At 48.0% G+C, this 27,991-nt stretch overlaps 2 protein-coding genes across 2 annotated transcripts in view; both read left to right on the top strand.

The window, feature by feature from the left end:
• Positions 1 to 27,991, top strand: part of LOC124001333 (deubiquitinase DESI2-like) — a 1,147,470-nt gene that overhangs the window by 337,478 nt on the left and 782,001 nt on the right. The gene's annotated exons all lie outside the window — the stretch shown is intronic.
• Positions 4,081 to 27,991, top strand: part of LOC124002257 (sodium/calcium exchanger 3-like) — a 147,502-nt gene continuing 123,591 nt past the window's right edge. Inside the window, exons 1-2 of the mRNA XM_046309628.1 lie at positions 4,081 to 4,397; positions 23,079 to 25,014. Of these exons, the coding sequence (XP_046165584.1) occupies positions 23,165 to 25,014 (1,850 nt within the window). The 5' untranslated portion in view covers positions 4,081 to 4,397; positions 23,079 to 23,164. The remainder of the gene's footprint in view (positions 4,398 to 23,078; positions 25,015 to 27,991) is intronic.

The following is a 27,991-nucleotide window of genomic DNA, read 5'->3' as shown; positions in this document are numbered from 1 at the left end:
TCTGACCACAAGGCACTACAGAGGATAGTGCGTACGGACCAGTACATCACTGGGCCAAGCTTCCTGCCATCCAGGACCTCTATACAGGCGGTGTCAGGAGGTAGGTTCTAAAAATTGTCAAAGACTCCAGCCACCCTACTGGACTGTTCTCTCTGCTAACGCACGGCAAGCGGTACCGGAGCGCCAAGTCTAGGTCCAAACAGCTAATCAAAGGGCTTCCCTCTTTTACGCTTATGCTACTCTCTGTTTATTATCTCTCTACCTATAAATAATTACCTCGAATAGCTGGGGCCCCAGCACATTGACTCTGTACCGGTACCCCCTGTATATAGCCTCCACATTGACTGTGTTCCGGTACCCCTGTATATAGCCTCCACATTGACTCTGTACCGGTATCCCCTGTATATAGCCTCCACATTGACTCTGTACCGGTATCCCCTGTATATAGCCTCCACATTGACTCTGTACCGGTACCCCCTGTATATAGCCTCCACATTGACTCTGTACCGGTACCCCCTGTATATAGCCTCCACATTGACTCTGTACTGGTACCCCCTGTATAAAGCCTCCACATTGACTCTGTACCGGTACCCCCTGTATATAGCCTCCACATTGACTCTGTACCGGTACCCCCTGTATAAAGCCTCCACATTGACTCTGTACCGGTACCCCCTGTATATAGCCTCCACATTGACTCTGTACCGGTACCCCCTGTATACAGCCTCCACATTGACTCTATACCGGTACCCCCTGTATATAGCCTCCACATTGACTCTGTACCGGTACCCCCTGTATATAGCCTCCACATTGACTCTGTACCGGTACCCCCTGTATATAGCCTCCACATTGACTGTGTTCCGGTACCCCTGTATATAGCCTCCACATTGGCTCTGTACTGGTACCCCCTGTATATAGCCTCCACATTGACTCTGTACTGGTACCCCCTGTATAAAGCCTCCACATTGACTCTGTACCGGTACCCCCTGTATATAGCCTCCACATTGACTCTGTACCGGTATCCCCTGTATATAGCCTCCACATTGACTCTGTACCGGTACCCCCTGTATATAGCCTCCACATTGACTCTGTACCGGTACCCCCTGTATATAGCCTCCACATTGACTCTGTACTGGTACCCCCTGTATAAAGCCTCCACATTGACTCTGTACCGGTACCCCCTGTATATAGCCTCCACATTGACTCTGTACCGGTACCCCCTGTATAAAGCCTCCACATTGACTCTGTACCGGTACCCCCTGTATATAGCCTCCACATTGACTCTGTACCGGTACCCCCTGTATACAGCCTCCACATTGACTCTATACCGGTACCCCCTGTATATAGCCTCCACATTGACTCTGTACCGGTATCCCCTGTATATAGCCTCCACATTGACTCTGTACCGGTACCCCCTGTATATAGCCTCCACATTGACTCTGTACCGGTACCCCCTGTATATAGCCTCCACATTGACTCTGTACCGGTATCCCCTGTATATAGCCTCCACATTGACTCTGTACTGTAAAACCCTGTATATAGCCTCCACATTGACTCTGTACCGGTACCCCCTGTATATAGCCTCCACATTGACTCTGTACCGTAAAACCCTGTATATAGCCTCCACATTGACTCTGTACCGGTATCCCCTGTATATAGCCTCCACATTGACTCTGTACCGTAAAACCCTGTATATAGCCTCCACATTGACTCTGTACCGGTACCCCTGTATATAGCCTCCACATTGATTGTATCCCCTGTATAAAGCCTCCACATTGACTCTGTACCGTAATACCCTGTATATAGCCTCCACATTCACTCTGTACCGGTACCCCCTGTATATAGCCTCCACATTCACTCTGTACCGGTACCCCCTGTATATAACCTCCACATTGACTCTGTACCGTAATACCCTGTATATAGCCTCCACATTGACTCTGTACCGTAATACCCTGTATATAACCTCCACATTGACTCTGTATCATAATACCCTGTATATAGCCTCCACATTGACTCTGTACCGGTACCCCCTGTATATAGCCTCCACATTGACTCTGTACCGGTACCCCCTGTATATAGCCTCCACATTCACTCTGTACCGGTACCCCCTGTATATAACCTCCACATTGACTCTGTACCGTAATACCCTGTATATAGCCTCCACGTTGACTCTGTACCGTAATACCCTGTATATAGCCTCCACATTGACTCTGTACCATAATACCCTGTATATAGCCTCCACGTTGACTCTGTACCGTAATACCTTGTATATAGCCTCCACATTGACTCTGTACCGTAAAACCCTGTATATAGCCTCCACATTGACTCTGTACCGGTACCCCCTGTATATAGCCTCCACATTGACTCTGTACCGTAAAACCCTGTATATAGCCTCCACATTGACTCTGTACCGGTATCCCCTGTATATAGCCTCCACATTGACTCTGTACCGTAAAACCCTGTATATAGCCTCCACATTGACTCTGTACCGGTACCCCCTGTATATAGCCTCCACATTGACTCTGTACCGGTATCCCCTGTATAAAGCCTCCACATTGACTCTGTACCGTAATACCCTGTATATAGCCTCCACATTCACTCTGTACCGGTACCCCCTGTATATAGCCTCCACATTCACTCTGTACCGGTACCCCCTGTATATAACCTCCACATTGACTCTGTACCGTAATACCCTGTATATAGCCTCCACATTGACTCTGTACCGTAATACCCTGTATATAACCTCCACATTGACTCTGTACCATAATACCCTGTATATAGCCTCCACATTGACTCTGTACCGGTACCCCCTGTATATAGCCTCCACATTGACTCTGTACCGGTACCCCCTGTATATAGCCTCCACATTCACTCTGTACCGGTACCCCCTGTATATAACCTCCACATTGACTCTGTACCGTAATACCCTGTATATAGCCTCCACGTTGACTCTGTACCGTAATACCCTGTATATAGCCTCCACATTGACTCTGTACCATAATACCCTGTATATAGCCTCCACGTTGACTCTGTACCGTAATACCTTGTATATAGCCTCCACATTGACTCTGTACTGTGACACCCTGTATACAGCCTCCACATTGACTCTGTACCGTAATACCCTGTATATAGCCTCCACATTGACTCTGTACCGTAATACCCTGTATATAGCCTCCACGCTGACTCTGTACCGTAATACCCTGTATATAGCCTCCACGCTGACTCTGTACCGTAATACCCTGTATATAGCCCTACTATTGCTGCATGAGTGAAGGATGCTTTGTTGCGAAATAGGAAGCCAATTCTAGATTTAACTTTGGATTGGAGATGTTTGATATGGGTCTGGAAGGAGAGTTTACAGTCTAACCAGACACCTAGGTATTTGTAGTTGTGTCTCAATGACTACCAACCAAATGTACTGTGGTTGAGCAATTCAGACAATAACAATGGATATATGTTTCCCTAAGAGTTGTGCAAAGTTGGTAGAATCGTATTCAAAATGATTAACAGCTGTGAAGATTTATGCAATCAAGACATTTTCAGATTGTATTTATTTGGAAAATGTTTTATATTTTTCTTTCACTCGGACAATGCGGAGTAGATTTAAAAAAAATTTTTTTAAGGCAGCAAAATGTTAGGACTGCAAGGGGTGTGTTGACTTTCACTATAGGCACTGTATATAGCCTGCACATTGGATTACATTGGATTACTGACACGGTGCTGCTTGGATTGTAATTGGACTCATCCTGATTTGTGATTATTGTGTATTGGTAACACGAGCACCTTCGCACACCTGCTTTTTCTGCTAATCTGTGTAAACGACCAAATGAACTTTAATTTGATTTAAATTGCCAAAGAGAATCCGTTTCGTGACCAATGTAGTTCTAATGAATTAGCGTTCCACTTGATCTGAGTCTCTCCTGCTACGCGGATTATCTCCTCTCTCCTGTCTCCTGTCTCCTCTCTCCTCTCTCCTGTCTCCTCTCTCCTCTGCCTCCCCGACCCCATCTGCACCAATACAATAATACAGGATATTCATGGTTTGTGGCGCCGCTCGTTCTCTCACCCAGCTGATAGTGACGTAGACACGCGTGTGTGTCTGTGTGACTTTAGGTGAAGGGGGGCGATTGAGAGGCATTGCTCACGTTGAATAGCAAGGCGACTGCGATGCTTTCCCGAAATAGGGACAGAATATAATCTTTAAAAATGAATAGGCATAGTGTAAAACACTATATTCAATCTGGATTTTAAAGTGTAATGTAAATATACAAATATGGAGCTTCCGGCGGTGTGTGTATCAAAATGATACCAATTGATCATCAAATGGAATATTTATACATGATTTATCGGAGATCGTCGTAACGTTGGACATCGCCTCGGTCGGTTATTTTGCAAGATTGGTGAGCCATTTAAAAAAATATATATATAAATTGACCAACGGACTGGACATCAAAAAGGAGCCACACAGTTTTAACGAGATCATCATACATTTTTTTTGTTGTTGCGCTAACACAGAGGAAACAGACTGGAGACGAGGCGAGCACTGCTGTCTCGGTTTTGCGGGAGAAGCGCTGTTTGGTTTGCATCGATTCCGATTCCAAAGTTCCATCCAACCGCTTCGACCGCAGAAAAACATTCTAGTCACCGCGGTGCGGCTGGCCTTAACGTTACCGGGCAAGAGGAGAGGAAATGTAAAGCGAGCCATCACCTCCGGTTTGATCGATCGGCCAGAAGCAGAGCGGGCTTGGGGAGGGGGGGGGGGGGGGGGGGGACCAGCTTGATTGTGCGTGAGGAAACAAATATCGCCCCTGGGGTCATTCTTTCAACGTGTCTACAGCACGTTTGACTGAGGAGGAGGAAGTGCTGATTACAAACCCATATTACGTTTACTGCTGAATGATAGATACCTCGGAGTAAAAAGGTCGATTGGAAAAGGGACATTACGCAGTGTCGAAAACACTTCAGAATACCAAAATACAGGTAGGCTGTGATAAAATGAATTCGTCTGGGTCTCGTTAGTACAAATGAACCGCATGACATAGCCTCCTATACATTTGAGGCTACCGCGTTTCTGGTGAGCGACGCAGACACACCGCTAGACCGACAACCCGAGGCGGTACTGAAATGATGACGCGGTGTTATGTTTTTTTTTTGCGTTTCAATTAATAACTCTAGCCATAATAAGGCCAATGATAATGTGAGTCTTAAAACCCAACCGTTGGCCATATGGTTCCACGAGGCTATTCATGCCAGATGACTTGACATCATCTTAGAAAATGTCGCCTGGCTATGTGCTATGAGTCAGTAACATGTCCATCTCCAGATTGGAGGATGAGGAGTGTTTGAGCGGTGCTCTCTCTCTCTGTCTCTCTCTCTCTGTCCCCCCCACTCTCTCTCTTTCTGTCTCTCTCCCCTCTCTCTCTCTCTCTCTCTCTCTCTCTCTCTCTCTCTCTCTCTCTCTCTGTGTCTCTCTCTCTCTCTCTGTTTCTCTCTCTCTCTCTCTCCCCCACTCTCTCTCTTTCTGTCTCTCTCCCTCTCTGTCTCTCTCTCTGTCTCTTTCTCTCCCTCTCTGCCCCCCCACTCTCTCTTTCTGTCTCTCTCCCTCTCTCTCTCTCTCTCTCTCTCTCTCTCTCTCTCTCTCTCTCTCTCTCTCTCTCTCTCTCTCTCTCTCTCTCTCTCTCTCTCTCTCTTTCTGTCTCTCTCTCTTTCTGTCTCTCTCTCTCCCCCTCTCTCTCTCTGCTCTCTCTCTGTCTCTCTCCCTCTGCCCCCTCTCTCTCTGCTCTCTCTCTCTTTCTGTCTCTCTCCCCCTCTCTCTCTCTGCTCTCTCTCTCCCTCTCTGTCTCTCTCTGTCTCTCTCCCTCTGCCCCCCTCTCTCTGCTCTCTCTCTGTCTCTCTCTGTCTCTCTCTTACTCTCTGTCTCTCTCTCTCTCTCTCTCTCTCTCTCTCTCTCTCTCTCTCTCTCTCTCTCTCTCTCTCTCTCTCTCTCTCTCTCTCTCTCTCTCTTTCTGTCTCTCTCTTTCTGTCTCTCTCCCCCTCTCTCTCTCTGCTCTCTCTCTGTCTCTCTCCCTCTGCCCCCTCTCTCTCTGCCCTCTCTCTCTTTCTGTCTCTCTCCCCCCTCTCTCTCTGCTCTCTCTCTCCCTCTCTGTCTCTCTCTGTCTCTCTCCCTCTGCCCCCCTCTCTCTGCTCTCTCTCTGTCTCTCTCTTACTCTCTGTCTCTCTCCCTCTGTCTCTCTCTCTCTCTCTCTGCCTCTCTCCCTCCGTCTCTCTCTCTCTGTCTCTGTCTCTCTCCCCCTCTCTCTCTCTGCTCTCTCTCTCCCTCTCTGTCTCTCTCTGTTTCTCTCCCTCTGCCCCCCTCTCTCTGCTCTCTCTCTCTCTGTCTCTCTCTCTCTGTCTCTGTCTCTCTCTCTCCCTCTGTCTCTCTTCCCCCTTCTCTCTGCTCTCTCTCTCTTTCTGTCTCTCTCCCCCTCTCTCTCTCTGCTCTCTCTCTCCCTCTCTGTCTCTCTCTGTCTCTCTCCCTCTGCCCCCCTCTCTCTGCTCTCTCTCTGTCTCTCTCTCTCTGTCTCTCTCCCTCCGTCTCTCTCTCTCTGTCTCTCCCCCTCTCTCTCTCTCTCTCTGCTCTCTCTCTCTTTCTGTCTCTCTCCCCCTCTCTCTCTCTGCTCTCTCTCCCTCTCTGTCTCTCTCTGTCTCTCTCTGTCTCTCTCTCTCTGTCTCTCCCTCTCTCTCTCTCTCTCTGCTCTCTCTCTCTTTCTGTCTCTCTCCCCCTCTCTCTCTCTGCTCTCTCTCCCTCTCTGTCTCTCTCTGCTCTCTCTCTGTCTCTCTCTCTCTGTCTCTCCCTCTCTCTCTCTCTCTCTCTCTGCTCTCTCTCTCTGCTCTCTCTCTCTCTGTACAGTAAAGCGGTGTGCCATGCCAAGCCTATGATGAAGCTAGCCTACCACCTGGCTGTGTCCGGCCTATGGATGATGAATTAGGCTACAATCGATCACACAACCTTATTATTTACACCATGGTGTCACTATTATAGAAGGAAGTCTAGTGACGTTTCTGACGATGAGGGTAGTGGGCTACAGTGTTGCTATAGGGCCTATAGGATTGATAATAGAATATACTCTCATAATAATTTAGCACTTAAACTTGGCTTGCTTACCTGCAGGTTCCACTCCTATTCATTTGATTCATAATGTAGGCTACGGCAGGGATTCCCCCCTTAGGTAAGAGGGAAGTGGATGTGCCTGCGACTGTGGGAGGAGATAAAAGGCCTTATGGATGATTGATTTAGCAACAGCTGAGGCTAGCTGTCTCCGTGTCGACCTGCTGAGTCTGCTGAGTGCCTGTTTGAGGGGCCTCTCGCCTTATTAAATAAGAGAAGAGATCTGTGCCCGTCTCGGTTTCTCCTCTCGTGTGCCACTGCCGAGGCACAGGCTACGGTCTTGTCATGTGTCTCTGAGTACGTTTCACCTCTGGCTCGGACGCGTCTGCTGGTTGAGGGATGGAGGGAGGGAGGCCTATCTATCTATGTGTGCACATACGAAGAGGTCGCTCTACATTAGGGAGGTCCTTCAATGACATCACAATATATGTACAGGTTTTAGTCAACGTTTTTGAAAGGCCTACAGCCTATTTATTGCACATGCATAGCCTGTTTAAATGAATATTTCAAACCCTTAATAGTCAGTTGTTCTTATACTTATTATTATTATTATTCTTCTTCTTCTAAAACAAACGTGTTATCACACAGGAAATGACCTAAACTGTAGAGTATGGCGTTGGTGTTCTCCATGGGGAATGAATGCTGTCACTCGCAGCGCTTCTAATGCTGACAGTTGGTTTACGCGAGAAAGTGTCATCGCGCTGGCGAAACATCGGAAGTCATTCCCTCACAATGGATGGGAAACAAGAGGATGGGGAGTGTGTGTGTGTGTGTGTGTGTGTGTGTGTGTGTGTGTGTGTGTGTGTGTGTGTGTGTGTGTGTGTGTGTGTGTGTGTGTGTGTGTGTGTGTGTGTGTGTGTGTGTGTGTGTGTGTGTGTGTGGGCGGAGCGTTGAGCGACGCGAGGATAGGCGAGGGAGCTGAACAGGGCGGGGCTAAAGTTGGGGAAAGCAGAACTTTATTAGAATCCTCCACAGTATCATGATGTGAGTTACCAATCGAAGCTCACCATAGATTTTGTTAACCCTTTACTGCAGGGGTTCCCAAAGTTTTTTTGGGGGGGCCTAGGATCCTATTTTGATATCTGAAAAATGAGCCCAATCATGTGAAATAAATGTTTAAATGTTAACTTTTGTATTTGGGGCTTTGACTGTCAATAGAAAAACATTGTAATAGTATTTATGATTGTCTTTTCAACTCACCATCACATACTGTTACTGTGGGGCTGTAACAGTCAACTCACCATCACAGACTGTTACTGTGGGGCTGTAACAGTCAATTGCAAATGAGTCTGACATAATGTTACTGTATCTGTAACAGTCACTCACCATCACATACTGTTACTGTGGGGCTGTAATGCTGAGATCACCATGGCATACTGTTGAGATGGGGGTGTGGATTGATGCTGAGATCACCATCACATACTGTTAGATGTGGGGCTGTAACAGTCAACGGGGTGTGACCATCTGAGATACTGTTACTGTGGGGTTGAACAGTGTGGCTTGATGCTGAGAGACTGTTACTGAGATGGGCTGTAACAGTCAATTGCAAATGAGTCTGACATAGATGTGTGGCTTATGTTGAGATGGGGGTGTCTTAATGAGATGGGTGTGGCTTGATGTTGAGATGGGTGTGGCTTGATGCTGAGATGGGTGTGGCTTGATGTTGAGATGGGGGTGTGGCTTGATGCTGAGATGGGTGTGGCTTGATGTTGAGATGGGGGTGTGGCTTGATGCTGAGACAGGGGTTTGGCCTGATGCTGAGATGGGTGTGTGGCTTGATGTTGAGATGGGTGTGGCTTGATGCTGAGATGAGTGTGGCTTGATGCTGAGATGGGTGTGGCTTGATGTTGAGATGGGGGTGTGGCTTGATGCTGAGATGGGTGTGGCTTGATGTTGAGATGGGGGTGTGGCTTGATGCTGAGATGGGTGTGGCTTGATGTTGAGATGGGGGTGTGGCTTGATGCTGAGATGGGTGTGTGCTTGATGCTGAGAAGGGTGTTTGGCCTGATGCTGAGATGGGTGTGTGCTTGATGCGGAGATGGGTGTGGCTTGATGCTGAGAAGGGTGTTTGGCCTGATGCTGAGATGGGTGTGGCCTGATGCTGAGAAGGGTGTTTGGCCTGATGCTGAGATGGGTGTGTGGCTTGATGCTGAGATGGGTGTGGCTTGATGCTGAGAAGGGTGTTTGGCCTGATGCTGAGATGGGTGTGGCTTGATGCTGAGAAGGGTGTTTGGCCTGATGCTGAGAAGGGTGTTTGGCCTGATGCTGAGAAGGGTGTTTGGCCTGATGCTGAGATGGGTGTGGCCTGATGCTGAGATGGGTGTGGCCTGATGCTGAGAAGGGTGTTTGGCCTGATGCATGTCGTGTTCAGAGCTTCTCAAAGTCAGGGCGCGGGGTCGACAGTGCAAATCTCATGGTAGGCTACTTCTTCGCCCGCTCATACCTGTGTGAAGCTGGATTCAGCGCTCTCGTCTGCATTGAAACCACATATCCATCCAGGTTGGATGTGACAGCAGAGCTGAGGTGCTCTGTGACCATTGGTCGTGGTAATCCCATCCAAACCTGTGCATATGAATGGCACTGATGGGTAGCTTTCCAAACTTGCTAACAGCCCTCGCTAATGGCCTGGTGCTTAGCGGTCTAATGTCCCTCTAACCACTCTCCCAACACTTCATAATTGAATTTTAATAATCAGAATGGTAAGGACAAATTGTGATGGGAGTTAGAGTTCCCGTTCTGAAATGGACACAGGAAAGCCTCGGACCCAATATGCATAAATTCATCTGTAAAACCCATTTCCGAAAGGAACTACAGGACAACCGGTCCGATCCGAGTGAGGGAAGCAGCAGAAAAGCAAAACATTTTTTGCTACTTTATTTAACCATGGAGAAAGGGAGAGATAGAGAGGGAGAGAGAGAGAGAGAGAGAGAGAGAGAGAGAGAGAGAGAGAGAGAGAGAGAGAGAGAGAGAGAGAGAGAGAGAGAGAGAGAGAGAGAGAGAGAGAGAGAGAGAGAGAGAGAGAGAGAGAGAGAGAGAGAGAGAGGAGAGAGGGGAGAGGAGAGAGAGGGAGAAGGGAGAGAAGAGAGAGAGGGAGAGGGAGAGGGGAGAGAGAGAGAGGGAGAAAGGGAGAAAGGGAGAGAGAGAGAGAGAGGGAGAAAGGGAGAGGGAGAGAGAGGGAGAGGGAGAAGGGGAGAGAGAGAGGAAAGGGAGAGGGAGAGGGAGAGAGGGAGAAAGAGAGAGGGAGAGAGGGAGAGGGAGAGAGAGGAAGAAAGGGAGAGAGGGAGAGGGAGAGATGGAGAGAGGGAGAGAGGGAGAGAGAGAGGGAGAAAGCAAACAGCTGTAGGCTATTATGGAGTGGAAGCTGTGCCATGTGTGTGTGTCTCTCTGATAGTTTGAGCTCTCTGACTTATGCTTGATTGTGCAGAAGAGGCCCTGCCAGAAGAGGCCCTGCCAGAAGAGGCCCTGCCAGAAGAGGCCCTGCTAGAAGAGGCCCTGCCAGAAGTGGCCCTGCGCATGGAGAGGCCCTGCCGTAAGAGACCCTGCCATAAGAGGCCCTGCCGGAAGAGACCCTGCCAGAAGAGGCCCTGCCAGAAGAGGCCCTGCCAGAAGAGGCCCTTGCCAGAAGAGGCCCTGACAGAAGAGGCCCTGCCGTAAGAGGCCCTGCCAGAAGAGGCCCTGCAGATGGAGTTGCCCTGCAAGAAGAGGCCCTGCCAGAAGAGGTCCTGCCAGAAGAGGCCCTGCCAGAAGAGGCCCTGTCAGAAGAGGTCCTGCCAGAAGAGGTCCTGCCAGAAGAGGTCCTGCCAGAAGAGGCCCTGCCAGAAAAGGCCCTGCCAGAAGAGGCCCTGCCAGAAGAGGCCCTGTCAGAAAAGGTCCTGCCAGAAGAGGTCCTGCCAGAAGAGGTCCTGCCAGAAGAGGCCCTGCCAGAAGAGGCCCTGACAGAAGAAGCCCTGTCAGAAGAAGTCCTGCCAGAAGAGGCCCTGCCAGAAGAGGCCCTGACAGAAGAAGCCCTGTCAGAAGAGGCCCTGCCAGAAGAGGCCCTGACAGAAGAAGCCCTGTCAGAAGAGGTCCTGCCAGAAGAGGCCCTGCCAGAAGAGGCCCTGACAGAAGAAGCCCTGTCAGAAGAGGTCCTGCCAGAAGAGGCCCTGCCAGAAGAGGCCCTGACAGAAGAAGCCCTGTCAGAAGAGGCCCTGCCAGAAGAGGCCCTGCCAGAAGAAGCCCTGTCAGAAGAGGCCCTGCCAGAAGAAGCCCTGTCAGAAGAGGTCCTGCCAGAAGAGACCCTGTCAGAAGAGGCCCTGCCAGAAGAAGCCCTGCCAGAAGAGGCCCTGCTAGAAGAGGCTTTTCCAGAAGAGTCCCTGCCAGAAGTCTGGAGAGTTTTGTAGATTAAACTTCCTCTACTCTAAATCTGGAAAGGATTTTTGACGCTTTAAATGTTGTGAATCTTTTACAAATCCTCCTCCAGCCCTGTATTTATATTGATTGATTGATTTATGTTATGTATACAGGTCCGACTATGCTGTATAGGGTTGCATCATTCCGATAACTTAGAGATAGATGATGGAGCAATTTGGAAAAGAGACAAAATTCTAGGCAGAATACAGTATTAGGGTTGCAAAATTCTGGATATTTTTCCCACAAAATTCCCCGGATTTCCTACTTATTCCTCCATATTTCCAGGAATCTTCCAACCAGAATTTCTTGTGGAGAAAAAAAACAACAACTGGGAATTTGGGACATGTACGGAATTTTTGTTCAACCTTAATACTGTATCTGCCCGGAATTTTGTCTTTTCCAAATTGCTCCATCATCTCTTTTTCAAAAGATAAAACACATAAAACACATGAAACACATGAAACACTCATAGAGCCTTTCCTCCCTTCACTACTTTCTAAACCCTTTAGGAATATGTGCGTTCGTAGGCAAAATGTCACGCCCTGATCTGTTTCACCTGTCCTTGTGCTCGTCTCCACCCCCCTCTAGGTGTCGCCCATCTCAACCCCATTATCCCCTGTGTATTTATACCTGTGCCGTCCTGTACCTTGACCTCTACTCTGGATTTATCGACCCCTGCCTGCCTTGACTTGTCGTTTTGCCTGCCCCTGTGGTTACAATAAACACTGTTAGTTCACACAGTCTGCACATGGGTCCTACCTTGATTTCTGACACAAAAAGACTCACCTAGAATGACACGAATTCCACATTGTATTTAAAAGGGGAAAGGGTCTTCTGTAATAAAACTTGTAATCCTCAGTAGGATTGAGGACAGAAACAGAGTGATCTGGTTAACGATGGTTGTAGAGATCGTTCTAATTGATCCTAAATTGGCTGCTTTAGGGGGCCTCAGGCGAGGTGTCTGGTTGAGATAGGACTGTGCAGGGGGGACCCATCTGCTCCCCACACACACACAAGAGGGGCCAGGAAGAACATGAAGAGGGCAAAACTTTGTCATAAATGTCCCCCGTTAGTTCTCATTAGCTTTCTCAGCCTCAACAGCTGGGGTGGCTAAAGAAATAGAATTGCTTGAATAGAGATTCCAGTCAAATTGCTTCTAGGAATGTAATTTCTATGGTTCTACCTAACTGTTCTCCTTGTCCCCACTGTCAGCACTCGTCTTCTCTGTCTGTCTGTCTGTCTGTCTGTCTGTCTGTCTGTCTGTCTGTCTGTCTGTCTGTCTGTCTGTCTGTCTGTCTGTCTGTCTGTCTGTCTGTCTGTCTGTCTGTCTGTCTGTCTGTCTGTCTGTCTGTCTGTCTGTCTGTCTGTCTGTCTGTCTGTCTGTCTGTCTGTCTGTCTGTCTGTCTGTCTGTCTGTCTTCTCACCTGAATACTGTTTTTACCTGTTTTGTCTTTCACTTTTTATTCTTTGGTGGGAATAAAATAAAATAAAACCTAGTTTAGTAGAACTCCTCCCAAGGCTTTCAAATTCAATATCCTAATTTAAAAAATATGGACTCAACTCTAATGGAAGATGACAATACAGACAGACAGACAGACAGACAGACAGACAGACAGACAGACAGACAGACAGACAGACAGACAGACAGACAGACAGACAGACAGACAGACAGACAGACAGACAGACAGAGAGGAGGACAGACAGACAGACAGACAGACAGACAGACAGACAGACAGACAGACAGACAGACAGACAGACAGACAGACAGACAGACAGACAGACAGACAGACAGACAGACAGACAGACAGTAGTTTGGTTCAGACAGACAGACAGTTGTTTGGTTCATCAGACTGACCCCCAGTCTTCATGGTTCATCAGGCTGACCCACAGTCTTCATGGAGGAGATTACTGAGTACAGTCTTCATGGAGGAGATTACTGAGTAGTTTGGTTCATCAGACTGACCCACAGTCTTCATGGAGGAGATTACTGAGTAGTTTGGTTCATCAGACTGACCCACAGTCTTCATGGAGGGGATTACTGAATAGTTTGGTTCATCAGGCTGACCCCCAGTCTTCATGGTTCATAAGGCTGACCCACAGTCTTCATGGAGGAGATTACTGAGTAGTTTGGTTCATAAGGCTGACCTCCAGTCTTCATGGAGATTACTGAGTAGTTTGGTTCATCAGCCTGACCCCCAGTCTTCATGGAGGAGGTTACTGAGTAGTTTGGTTCATCAGCCTGACCCTCAGTCTTCATGGTTCATAAGGCTGACCTCCAGTCTTCATGGAGGAGATTACTGAGTAGTTTGGTTCATCAGCCTGACCCTCAGTCTTCATGGAGGGGATTATTGGGTAGTTTGGTTCATCAGCCTGACCCCCAGTCTTCAGGGAGGGGATTACTGGGTAGTTTGGTTCATCATCCTGACCCCCAGTCTTCATGGAGGTTACTGAGTAGTTTGGTTCATCAGGCTGACCCCCAGTCTTCATGGAGGAGATTACTGAGTAGTTTGGTTCATCAGCCTGACCCCCAGTCTTCAGGGAGATTACTGAGTAGTTTGGTTCATCAACCTGACCCCCAGTCTTCATGGAGGAGATTACTGAGAGTTCATCAGCCTAGTCTTCAGGGAGATTACTGAGTAGTTTGGTTCATCAGCCTGACCCCCAGTCTTCAGGGAGATTACTGAGTAGTTTGGTTCATCAGACTGACCCCCAGTCTTCATGGAGGAGATTACTGAATAGTTTGGTTCATCAGACTGACCCCCAGTCTTCATGGAGGAGATTACTGAATAGTTTGGTTCATCAGCCTGACCCCCAGTCTTCAGGGAGATTACTGAGTAGTTTGGTTCATCAGCCTGACCCCCAGTCTTCAGGGAGATTACTGAGTAGTTTGGTTCATCAACCTGACCCCCAGTCTTCATGGAGGAGATTACTGAGTAGTTTGGTTCATCAGCCTGACCCCCAGTCTTCAGGGAGATTACTGAGTAGTTTGGTTCATCAGCCTGGTTCAGGGAGATTCAGCCTGACCCCCAGTCTTCAGGGAGATTACTGAGTAGTTTGGTTCATCAGACTGACCCCCAGTCTTCATGGAGGAGATTACTGAATAGTTTGGTTCATCAGCCTGACCCCCAGTCTTCAGGGAGATTACTGAGTAGTTTGGTTCATCAGCCTGACCCCCAGTCTTCAGGGAGATTACTGAGTAGTTTGGTTCATCAGACTGACCCCCAGTCTTCATGGAGGAGATTACTGAATAGTTTGGTTCATCAGCCTGACCCCCAGTCTTCAGGGAGATTACTGAGTAGTTTGGTTCATCAGACTGACCCCCAGTCTTCATGGAGGAGATTACTGAGTAGTTTGGTTCATAAGGCTGACCTCCAGTCTTCATGGAGATTACTGAGTAGTTTGGTTCATCAGCCTGACCCCCAGTCTTCATGGAGGAGGTTACTGAGTAGTTTGGTTCATCAGCCTGACCCTCAGTCTTCATGGTTCATAAGGCTGACCTCCAGTCTTCATGGAGGAGATTACTGAGTAGTTTGGTTCATCAGCCTGACCCTCAGTCTTCATGGAGGGGATTATTGGGTAGTTTGGTTCATCAGCCTGACCCCCAGTCTTCAGGGAGGGGATTACTGGGTAGTTTGGTTCATCATCCTGACCCCCAGTCTTCATGGAGGTTACTGAGTAGTTTGGTTCATCAGGCTGACCCCCAGTCTTCATGGAGGAGATTACTGAGTAGTTTGGTTCATCAGCCTGACCCCCAGTCTTCAGGGAGATTACTGAGTAGTTTGGTTCATCAACCTGACCCCCAGTCTTCATGGAGGAGATTACTGAGTAGTTTGGTTCATCAGCCTGACCCCCAGTCTTCAGGGAGATTACTGAGTAGTTTGGTTCATCAGCCTGACCCCCAGTCTTCAGGGAGATTACTGAGTAGTTTGGTTCATCAGCCTGACCCCCAGTCTTCATGGAGGGGATTTTAAGATGGTCATACCATGGATCATTGAGATAGCCCGAACGCTTCGGACGGTACAAACAGAAGTTGGAACATTGGCGGTACCGACTTCAGACGAGTCCCCGTGACACTTGTAGGTCCCCGTGACTCTTGTAGGTCCCCGTGACACTTGTAGGTCCCCGTGACTCTTTTGGGGGTCCCCGTGACTCTTGTGGGGGTCCCCGTGACTCTTGTGGGGGTCCCCGTGACACTTGTAGGTCCCTGTGACACTTGTAGGTCCCCGTGACTCTTTTGGGGGTCCCCGTGACTCTTGTGGGGGTCCCCGTGACACTTGTAGGTCCCCATGACACTTGTAGGTCCCCGTGACTCTTTTGGGGGTCCCTGTGACTCTTGTGGAGGTCCCCGTGACACTTGTAGGTCCCCATGACACTTGTGGGTCCCCGTGACACTTGTAGGTCCCCGTGACACTTGTAGGTCCCCGTGACACTTGTAGGTCATAGAGCAGAACAGAGGACACCATCGTGTTTGTGAGAGTCTCATATTTCCAGAATAGTTAGTAGGCCAAACTGTTCGGACGCTGTAGACATTTTTTGCGAGACGACCGATTTTCGGGATGTCTCATGGTCTGACAAACACTGCTGTTGCTCTGCCACTTTCCCCCGCAGATGTAGAAGGGAAAGAAAAGTGAAAAGGGGGGGGGATAGCTAGTCAGTTGTCCAACTGAAATATATCTTCCTCATTTAACCCCCTGAATCAGAGAGGTGCCTTAATCGACATCCAGGTGTTCGGCGCACGGGGAACGGCGGGTTAACTGCCAATGCTCAGGGGGGCAGGACGACAGATTGTTACCTTGTCAGCTTGGGGATTCAAGGCCAACCTAGGCAGATGTGGTGGATTGACATGCAGCCCATGCAGGAAGAATTATAGCCCATTCAAAAGCTAGATATCTCTCGCTTAAACTGTAGGATTTTGATGGGGATTTTTGTATTATGTTAATTAGATTGACGAGTCGACTCTTAAGGCTTGATGTATTTGCATTTATAATGCACAAATTGAATAATTCATAAATTGAATTTGCATTTCAGGATTTGAAACTTAATTGAAATAATATTGTAAACCACGCTCTTTTGATGACTAACTTTGCTGGGTCTTGAAGACTTGTATTAATTTAGCAGATGGGGATCTGTGAAACTCACTCCTCAGCCTGTAGTTTCGCCCCTTACGCAATTGAAGAAGGCCTTTTTTTATTAATTGGACGATGGATTGGAATGCTTCAGGAGGGCAGTCACGTGTGTTTTCGAGACAGACGTCCTGATTTGGGGGCCTCCGAGTGGCACAGCGGTCTAAAGCATCACTACAGCTTGGGGTTTGATCCCAGCCGGCCGTGACCGGGAGTCCCATAGGGCGGCACACAAAACATAGGTGTTCCTTTTGTCCAGGTGTGAAAGGGCAGTGTGGAGTGCAATAGCGATTGCATCATCTGTGGCTCTTTTGGCCGGTATGCAAATTGCAGCGGGTCTAGGGTTTCTGGGATAATGGTGTTGATGTGAGTCAAGTGCCTTTCAAAGCACTTCATGGCTACAGACGTGAGTGATACGGGGCGGTAATCATTTAGGCAGGTTACCTTCGCTTTCTAGGGCACAGGGACTATGGTGGTCTGCTTAAAACATGTAGGTATTACAGACTCAAACAGGGAGAGGTTGAAAATGTCAGTGAAGACACTCGCGAGTTGGTCAGCGCATGCTTGGAGTGTACGTCCTGGTAATCCATCTGGCCCTGCGGCCTTGTGAATGTTGACCTGTTTAAAGGTCTTACTCACATCGACTGTGGAGAGCATGATCACACAGTCGTCCGGAACAGCTGGGGCTCTCATGCATGCTTCAGTGTTACTTGCCTCGAAGCGAGCATAGAAGTAATTTAGCTTGTCTAGTAGGTTCGTGTCACTGGGCAGCTCTCGGCTGTGCTAACCTTTGTAGTCTGTAATAGTTTGCAAGCCCTGCCACATCCGACGAGCATCGGAGCCGGTGTAGTACGATTCGATCTTAGTCCTCTATTGACGCTTTGCCTGTTTGATGGTTCGTCGGAGGGCATAGCGGGATTTATTATAAGCTTCCGGGTTAGAGTCCCGGGAAGCGGCAGCTCTACTCTTTAGCTCAGTGCGGATGTTGCCTGTAATCCATGGTTTCTGATTTGGGTATGTACTTACAGTCACTGTGGGGACGACGTCATCGATGCACTTCTTGATGAAGCCAGTGACTGGTGTGGTGTACTCCTCAATGCCATCGGAAGAATCCCGGAACATGTTCCAGTCTGTGTTAGTCATCGATGCATTTATTGATGAAGCCAGTGACTGGTGTGGTGTACTCCTCAATGCCATCGGAAGAATCCCGGAACATGTTCCAGTCTGTGTTAGTCATCGATGCATTTATTGATGAAGCCAGTGACTGATGTGGTGTAATCCTCAATGCCATCGGAAGAATCCTGGAACCAAAATCATAGGAAGAAAATTCATGAAACCACATCGGCGTCATAAACCGACAGAAGCTTCGGTTGACCACAGACAGAGTTTGATTCTATTGATTCTCCTCTACCTTTCCTTGCTGACAAAGTACCAGGGTGTTGTCTCTGGTTACTAAGAACTGAATCTGAACGCATCTGAGAAGTTGAATATATGAAACTTTGAAAAACTTGAAGTGATCGTTTCTAAACTTGATACACAGTATGATACACAATATCTACCATATTGAAACTGAATACATCAATATTCAATTTAAATGTGCATTTTAATTGAACTCGAATTTTAAAGCGATCCTCCCCATGCCTCCCACTATCTCCCACCCCTGCCTCCCCCTATCTCCTCCTTGCCTCCCCCTATCTCCTCCCCTATCTCCTCCCTGCCTCCCCCTATCTCCTCCTCCTGCCCCCCTATCTCCTCCCCTATCTGCTCCCCCTGCCTCCCCCCTATCTCCTCCCCCTGCCTCCCCCTATCTCCTCCCCCTGCCTCTCCCTATCTCCTCCCCTATCTCCTCCCTCTATCTCCTCCCCCTGCCCCCCATCTCCTCCCCCTATCTCCTCCCCTATCTCCCACCCCTGCCTCCCCCTATCTCCTCCCCCTGCCTCCCCCTATCTCCTCCCTGCCTCCCCTATCTCCTCCCCTATATCTCCTGCCCCTGCCTCCCCCTATCTCCTCTCCCTGCCTCCCCTATCTTCTGCGTCTGCGGTGGAAGCCAGGAGCGGTGTTTGTCAGACATCCAGAAAATCCTCCTTCTCATGAAAATGTTCTGTAGTGTCCGAACACGATGATGTTCTCCGTGTTTTGCTCTACGACCCCCACCGGTATCCGAGGACTCGTCTGAAGGAAACCAAATGAATGGGAGCATGGAGGTAGTATTGTGATAATATACAGTGGGGAGAACAAGTATTTGATACCCTGCCGGTTTTGCAGGTTTTCCTACTTACAAAGCATGTAGAGGTCTGTAATTTTTATCATAGGTACACTTCAACTGTGAGAGACAGAATCTAAAACAAAAATCCAGACAATCACACATTGTATGATTTTTAAGTAATTAATTAGCATTTTATTGTATTTATTTATTTATAAACCTGCAAAATCAGCAGTGTATCAAATACTTGTTCTCCCCACTGTATATTGGCACAATACTACCTCCATGCTCCCATTCATTTGGTTTTCTTCAGATATTTATATTTCCTTAGTTTTCTCCTAGAATCTCCTAGATATAGTTCAGACACCTTTTAACCTGATCATTTTTACTTGTTGTCTTTTTTTTGGTGCTCTTTATGAATGTCTTATTCAATGCGTTTCTATAGTAGTAAAGGCCATATTCAATATTTGAATCACAAAGAAAATATATATATTTTTTTATATCTAAAGGGGTCCTACAATTCCTAATGAAACAGCTTAATGATTCATGGATTCAATTCCTAATCAAACAGCTTAATGATTCATGGATTCAATTCCTAATGAAACAGCTTAATGATTCATGCATTCAATTCCTAATGAAATAGCTTAATGATTCATGGATTCAATTCCTAATGAAACAGCTTAATGATTCATGGATTCAATTCCTAATGAAACAGCTTAATGATTCATGGATTCAATTCCTAATGAAATAGCTTAATGATTCATGGATTCAATTCCTAATGAAATAGCTTAATGATTCATGGATTCAATTCCTAATGAAATAGCTTAATGATTCATGGATTCAATTCCTAATGAAATAGCTTAATGATTCATGGATTCAATTCCTAATGAAACAGCTTAATGATTCATGCATTCAATTCCTAATGAAACAGCTTAATGATTCATGGATTCGATTCCTAATGAAACAGCTTAATGATTCATGGATTCAATTCCTAATGAAATAGCTTAATGATTCATGGATTCAATTCCTAATGAAATAGCTTAATGATTCATGGATTCAATTCCTAATGAAATAGCTTAATGATTCATGGATTCAATTCCTAATGAAATAGCTTAATGATTCATGGATTCAATTCCTAATGAAATAGCTTAATGATTCATGGATTTACATTTCCTAATGAAACAGCTTAATGATTCATGGATTCAATTCCTAATGAAACAGCTTAATGATTCATGGATTCAATTCCTAATGAAACAGCTTAATGATTCATGGATTCAATTCCTAATGAAACAGCTTAATGATTCATGGATTCAATTCCTAATGAAACAGCTTAATGATTCATGGATTCAATTCCTAATGAAACAGCTTAATGATTCATGGATTCAATTCCTAATGAAACAGCTTAATGATTCATGGATTCAATTCCTAATGAAATAGCTTAATGATTCATGGATTCAATTCCTAATGAAATAGCTTAATGATTCATGGATTCAATTCCTAATGAAATAGCTTAATGATTCATGGATTCAATTCCTAATGAAATAGCTTAATGATTCATGGATTCAATTCCTAATGAAATAGCTTAATGATTCATGGTATGATTATCTTGAAACAATTCCATATGCTTAGTCGAACCCCCCCCCCCCCCAACCCCCCACCCTGCGGCTTAGACTTTTTTGTGATGAAATAGCTTAATTTCCTGCGAATGCCTTCAGCTGCTGACACATGGGCCTATTTCTCCATCTGGGAAATGTACGCATTTATTTGCATGACTTGAGCTGTAGCCCAGAAAAATGCCTCGCTGACCTCTTAGTAAAAGTACAACATACACTGAGTGTACAAAACATTAAGAACACCAGCTTTTTCCAATATATAGACTGACCAGGTGAATCCAGGTGAAAGCTGTGATCCCTGATTGATGTTAAACTGACCAGGTGAATCCAGGTGAAAGCTGTGATCCCTGATTGATGTTAAACTGACCAGGTGAATCCAGGTGAAAGCTGTGATCCCTGATTGATGTTAAACTGACCAGGTGAATCCAGGTGAAAGCTGTGATCCCTGATTGATGTTAAACTGACCAGGTGAATCCAGGTGAAAGCTGTGATCCCTGATTGATGTTAAACTGACCAGGTGAATCCAGGTGAAAGCTGTGATCTCTGATTGATGTTAAACTGACCAGGTGAATCCAGGTGAAAGCTGTGATCCCTGATTGATGTTAAACTGACCAGGTGAATCCAGGTGAAAGCTGTGATCCCTGATTGATGTTAAACTGACCAGGTGAATCCAGGTGAAAGCTGTGATCCCTGATTGATGTTAAACTGACCAGGTGAATCCAGGTGAAAGCTGTGATCTCTGATTGATGTTAAACTGACCAGGTGAATCCAGGTGAAAGCTGTGATCTCTGATTGATGTTAAACTGACCAGGTGAATCCAGGTGAAAGCTGTGATCTCTGATTGATGTTAAACTGACCAGGTGAATCCAGGTGAAAGCTGTGATCTCTGATTGATGTTAAACTGACCAGGTGAATCCAGGTGAAAGCTGTGATCCCTGATTGATGTTAAACTGACCAGGTGAATCCAGGTGAAAGCTGTGATCTCTGATTGATGTTAAACTGACCAGGTGAATCCAGGTGAAAGCTGTGATCTCTGATTGATGTTAAACTGACCAGGTGAATCCAGGTGAAAGCTGTGATCTCTGATTGATGTTAAACTGACCAGGTGAATCCAGGTGAAAGCTGTGATCCCTGATTGATGTTAAACTGACCAGGTGAATCCAGGTGAAAGCTGTGATCCCTGATTGATGTTAAACTGACCAGGTGAATCCAGGTGAAAGCTGTGATCTCTGATTGATGTTAAACTGACCAGGTGAATCCAGGTGAAAGCTGTGATCCCTGATTGATGTTAAATCCACTTCGATCAGTGTAGAATGAAGAAGGGGAGGAGACAAAGTAAATTTAAGTCTTGAGAGACATGGTTTGTGTGTGTGTGTGTGCCATTCAGAGGGTGAATGGGCAAGACAACATGTAAGTGCCTTTGAACAGGATTTGGTAGTCGGTGCCAGACCTGTGGAACGCTTTCGACTGGGAGGGAGGGAGGGAGGGAGGGAGGGAGGGGGAGGGAGGGGGAGGGGGAGGGAGGGAGGGAGGAAGGGGGAGGGAGGGGGAGGGAGGGAGGGAGGAAGGGGGGGGAGGGGGGGGGAGGGGGGGGAGGGGGAGGGGGGTGCAACTCAACATTAGGAAGGTGTTCCTACTGTACATCAACATTATTGCCTCAATATTATGGTGTTATGGACTTGTTGTTGATGTCTCTCCGTCTGTTGTGTTCTGTTTCCTCTGATAGGTGGTAGAGAGTGGACTGTCCTATCGTTTCTATACTATAAGTCTGATCTCTGTATTGTAGCCAGGTACAGAGTGGACTGTCCTATCGTTTCTATACTATAAGTCTGATCTCTGTATTGTAGCCAGGTACAGAGTGGACTGTCCTATCGTTTCTATACTATAAGTCTGATCTCTGTATTGTAGCCAGGTACAGAGTGGACTGTCCTATCGTTTCTATACTATAAGTCTGATCTCTGTATTGTAGCCAGGTACAGAGTGGACTGTCCTATCGTTTCTATACTATAAGTCTGATCTCTGTATTGTAGCCAAGTGCAGAGTGGACTGTCGTTGTGTTGTTGATGTTATTTCTCACACTCTGTTGTCGTCTGTTGATGTTATGTCTAATCTCTCTCTCCCCCTCTCTCTCTCTTTTTCTCTCTCTCGCTTTCTCTCTCTCTCTCTCTCTCTCTCTTTTTCTCTCTCTCGCTCTCTCTCACTCACTCTCTCTCTCGCTCTCTCTCACTCACTCTCTCTCTCTCTTTTTCTCTCTCTCGCTCTCTCACTCACTCTCTCTTTTTCTCTCTCACTCTCTCTCTCTCACTCTCTCCCCCTCTCTCTCTCTCATCTCTCTCTCTCGCTCTCTCTCACTCACTCTCTCTCTCTCTCTTTTTCTCTCTCTCGCTCTCTCACTCACTCTCTCTCTTTTTCTCTCTCACTCTCTCTCTCTCACTCTCTCCCCCTCTCTCTCTCTCATCTCTCTCTCTCGCTTTTTCTCTCTTTACATTTACATTTAATTCTTGCTCTCTCTGTCTCTCTCTCTCTCTCTCTGTCTCTCTCTGTCTCTCTCTCTCTCTCTCTCTCTCTCTCGCTGTCTCTCTCTTTCTCTCTCTCTCTTTTTCTAGGTGTTGTGTGGTATCAACGACAGCCCAGTGCTGGATCCCAGAGGGCTTGTCAGTGTGGTAAGGACCCCCAGGACCCCCGAGGGTGGATGGAGCGCTTCAGGCCGAGGCTGACGAGGCTGGGGCAAGGGATCAGGACCGGGTCGTCGTCCTCTTACCCAGCATGCCTCTGGTTGGGCCTGCTCTCTGTGGCCGCCGCCTTCCTGTGCGCAGAGGGCGATCGCACCACCCCCAGCCCCGCCACCACAGACTCACACAATGCCACCTGCTCCGAAGGCACGTCCAGGTGCAAGCCAGGAATTGTCTTGCCCATCTGGTACCCTGAGGACCCTTCCATGGGGGATAAGATGGCCCGAGTCATCGTCTACTTCGTAGCTATGATCTACATGTTCCTGGGAGTGTCCATCATAGCAGACCGCTTCATGGCGGCCATCGAGGTCATCACCTCCCAGGAGAAGGAGATTATTATTAAGAGAGCCAACGGAGAGACCACCACCGCTACCATCAGAATCTGGAACGAGACGGTCTCCAACCTGACCCTCATGGCCCTGGGTTCTAGTACCCCTGAGATCCTGCTGTCTGTCATCGAAGTCTGCGGACACGACTTCGTAGCTGGCGAGCTGGGGCCGTCTACGATCGTCGGCAGCGCTGCCTTCAACATGTTCGTGATCATCGGCCTGTGTGTGTCTGTGATCCCCGAGGGAGAGACGAGGAAGGTGAAACATCTCAGAGTGTTCTTTGTGACGGCGGCGTGGAGTATCTTCGCCTACATCTGGCTCTACATGATCCTGGCGGTGTTCAGTCCCAATGTGGTCCAGATATGGGAGGGGCTGCTAACCCTGGCCTTCTTCCCCATCTGTGTTATCCTGGCCTGGCTAGCCGACCGACGACTCCTCTTCTACAAGTTCATGCACAAGAAGTACCGCGCCGACAACCACCGTGGCGTCATCATCGAGACCGAGCACGAGCGCTCCAAGGGCATCGAGATGATGGACGGCGGCGGAAAAATGGTCAACTCACACTACGCCCACGACGGAGGCGTCGCCCATAACCTCATCAGCCTGATCGAGGGGAAAGAAGTGGACGAGTCTCGGCGGGATATGATCCGGATCCTGAAGGACCTGAAGCAGAAACACCCAGAGAAGGAGATGGACCAGCTGGTAGAGATGGCTAACTACTACGCCTTGTCTCACCAGCAGAAGAGCCGAGCCTTCTACCGCATCCAGGCCACGCGCATGATGACAGGCGCCGGGAACATCCTGAAGAAGCACGTGGCGGAGCAGACCAAGAGGAGCGCCAGCGTACAGGAAGTGTGCGTGGTAGGGGAGGAAGTCGAGGAGTACGTGTCACGGATCGCCTTCGAACCCGCCGTGTACCAGTGCCTGGAGAACTGTGGCGCCGCCCTGCTGGCCATCTCCAGGAAGGGTGGCGACATGGCCAAGACCATCTATGTTGACTACAAAACAGAGGACGGCTCAGCCAACGCCGGCGCCGACTACGAGTTCACAGAGGGCACGGTGGTGTTCAAGCCCGGCGAGTTCATCAAGGAGATCAGCATCGGCATCATCGATGACGACATCTTCGAGGAGGACGAGCACTTCTTTGTGCGTCTCAGCAACGTGCGCGTGTTGGAGTCTGACGAGGACGAGACACTACTGTCTCCAAACTCTCTCCCGTACCCCAAGGCCCTGCTGGGGTTCCCGTCCGTCGCCACAGTTACCATCCTGGACGACGACCACGCCGGGATATTCACCTTCGAGACCGACACCTGTCACGTGAGTGAGAGCGTGGGCGTGATGGAGGTGAAGGTGCTGAGGACTTCGGGGGCGAGGGGAACGGTCATCGTGCCATATCGTACCATGGAGGGGATCGCCAAGGGAGGAGGGGAGGACTTTGAGGACACCTACGGAGAACTGGAGTTCAGGAACGATGAGACCTGGTAAGACGATCTACTATATTTTAGTTTGATTGATTTATAGACTGATTGATTGATTATCCAACCATCGATTGTTGTCCAGCCCGGAGACAACAGTATGTGGGGGTTGGGCTGCTGTGTATTCTTTACGTTTAAATGATTTTGGAAGAGAAAGGCTTTATTGGTGGGGGAAAGTTGGCTGGTGGGACAAGGTCGGCCATTTTAGCAGTGGTGATGAATGTGTATATGCTGTGTATTTTTGTTTTACGTTTAGTTGCCTGACATGAACTGCTAAGATCAGTACTTTATTTACAAAAGGGGTGGGATTGGTCGGTTGGTTGATGTGGTGTGATTGGTCAGATGGTTGATGGGGTGGGATTGGTCGGTTGGTTGATGGGGTGGGATTGGTCGGTTGGTTGATGGGGTGTGATTGGTCAGATGGTTGATGGGGTGGGATTGGTCGGTTGGTTGATGGGGTGGGATTGGTCGGTTGGTTGATGGGGTGTGATTGGTCGGTTGGTTGATGGGGTGGGATTGGTCAGATGGTTGATGGGGTGGGATTGGTCGGTTGGTTGATGGGGATGGGATTGGTCGGTTGGTTGATGTGGATAGGATTGGTCGGTTGGTTGATGGGGGTGGGATTGGTCGGTTGGTTGATGGGGTGGGATTGGTCGGTTGGTTGATGGTGTGGGATTGGTCGGTTGGTTGGTTGATGGGGTGGGATTGGTCGGTTGGTTGGTTGATGGGGTGGGATTGGTCGGTTGGTTGGTTGGTTGGTTGATGGTGTGGGATTGGTCAGATGGTTGATGGGGTGGGATTGGTCGGTTGGTTGATTGGGTGTGATTGGTCGGTTGGTTGGTTAATAGGGTGGATTTGGTCAGATAGTTGATGGGGTGGGATTGGTCGGTTGGTTGATTGGGTGTGATTGGTTGGTTGGTTGATGGTGTGGGATTGGTCGGTTGGTTGGTTGATGGGGTGGGATTGGTCGGTTGGTTGGTTGATGGGGTGGGATTGGTCGGTTGGTTGGTTGGTTGATGGTGTGGGATTGGTCAGATGGTTGATGGGGTGGGATTGGTCGGTTGGTTGATGGTGTGGGATTGGTCGGTTGGTTGGTTGATGGGGTGGGATTGGTCGGTTGGTTGGTTGATGGGGTGGGATTGGTCGGTTGGTTGGTTGATGGGGTGGGATTGGTCGGTTGGTTGGTTGGTTGATGGGGTGGGATTGGTCGGTTGGTTGGTTGATGGGGTGGGATTGGTCGGTTGGTTGGTTGATGGGGTGGGATTGGTCGGTTGGTTGGTTGATGGGGTGGGATTGGGATCGGCCATTTTAGTTATGGTAATGAATGATGAATATGTATATTTGAAATGTATTTGCCTGTAGGGAAAGATGACATGCCAGGATGCCTGCCGACAGGATAGGATGTGTGTTACTATGTTTATTTGCCTGTTTTTAATCAGGTACAGCTCCTTAACTGAAATAACTAATCATGAATTCAGAATGATGTTTCGTATGTTTGTGGATGGTGTGTTTGTAGAGGGGTGTGTTTGTAGAGGGGTGTGTTTGTGGATGGTGTGTTTGTAGAGGGGTGTGTTTGTAGAGGGGTGTGTTTGTGGAGGGTGTGTTTGTAGAGGGTGTGTTTGTAGAGGGGGTGTGTTTGTAGAGGGTGTGTTTGTAGAGGGTGTGTTTGTAGAGGGGGTGTTTGTAGAGGGGGTGTGTTTGTGGAGGGTGTGTTTGTAGAGGGTGTGTTTGTGGATGGTGTGTTTGTGGATGGTGTGTTTGTAGAGGGTGTGTTTGTAGAGGGTGTGTTTGTAGAGGGTGTGTTTGTAGAGGGGTGTGTTTGTAGAGGGGTGTGTTTGTAGAGAGTGTATTTGTAGAGTGTATTTGTAGAGAGTGTGTTTGTAGAGAGTGTGTTTGTAGAGGGTGAGTTTGTAGAGAGTGTATTTGTAGAGAGTGTGTTTGTAGAGGGTGAGTTTGTAGAGGGTGTGTCCAATGACATTTTGTGAAAGTTACCAGAATTGTGCGAACATAGATATACAGTAGCTTTAGTTGTTTTTGCATTGCAGACATCGTCTGACCCGTGTGGGCTCACACTTCCACCATACGCCTCACGTTGCTTTGCCATTCTACCTGATACACTGACCGTGTTATTTTTGAGAGTGGAAGTGTTAACCCACACAGGTCACGGAGGAGCAGAGAGGAAGAGGAGAGGAGAGGAGAGGAGGGGAAGAGGAGAGGAGAGGAAGAGGAAGAGGAGAGGAGAGGAGAGGAAAGGAAGAGGAGGGAGGAGAGGAGCGGAGAGGAAAGGAAGAGGAGGAGAGGAGTGGAGAGGAGAGGAGCAGAGAGGAGAGAGGAGCAGAGAGGAGAGGAGAGGAGCAGAGAGGAGAGGAGAGGAGCAGAGAGGAGAGAGAGGAGAGGAGAGGAGCAGAGAGGAGAGGGAGAGGAGAGGAGAGGAGAGAGAGGGAGAGGAGAGGAGAGGAGAGGAGAGGAGAGGAGAGGAGGAGAGGAGGAGAGGAGCGGAGAGGAGCGGAGAGGAGAGGAGAGGAGAGGAGACGAGAGGAGACGAGAGGAGAGGAGAGGAGAGGAGCGGAGAGGAGAGGAGAGGAGAGGAACATATTGTACTGATTTGATTGTCCCGGATTTAGCTTTACTATGTTAAGTCTAGTCTATGAGACCAGGCTGGTGAGTTGCATGCAACTCATCACGCATGGTCCTTAAGTAACCTCTTCTGCTAATCCTACTGTTTTTGTTTTCCTAATTCTGATGCACGCTCTGGCTGTCTGTTTTCTGGAGAATATAGACTATTGCAATGAGGTGAGTCTGCAACAGAATGGACACAGCTCTAACTGTAGTGTACTATATTGTTGACAGATGTACCTGTAGTGTACTGTATTGTTGACAGATGTACCTGTAGTGTACTATATTGTTGACAGCTCTAACTGTAGTGTACTATATTGTTGACAGATGTACCTGTAGTGTACTATATTGTTGACAGATGTACCTG

This window comes from Oncorhynchus gorbuscha, linkage group LG17 (genome assembly GCF_021184085.1).
Source record: "Oncorhynchus gorbuscha isolate QuinsamMale2020 ecotype Even-year linkage group LG17, OgorEven_v1.0, whole genome shotgun sequence".
Lineage (NCBI taxonomy): Eukaryota > Metazoa > Chordata > Actinopteri > Salmoniformes > Salmonidae > Oncorhynchus > Oncorhynchus gorbuscha.
Note: the sequence above shows the minus strand (reverse complement) of the source record. Positions and strands in the feature narration are given on the sequence as shown.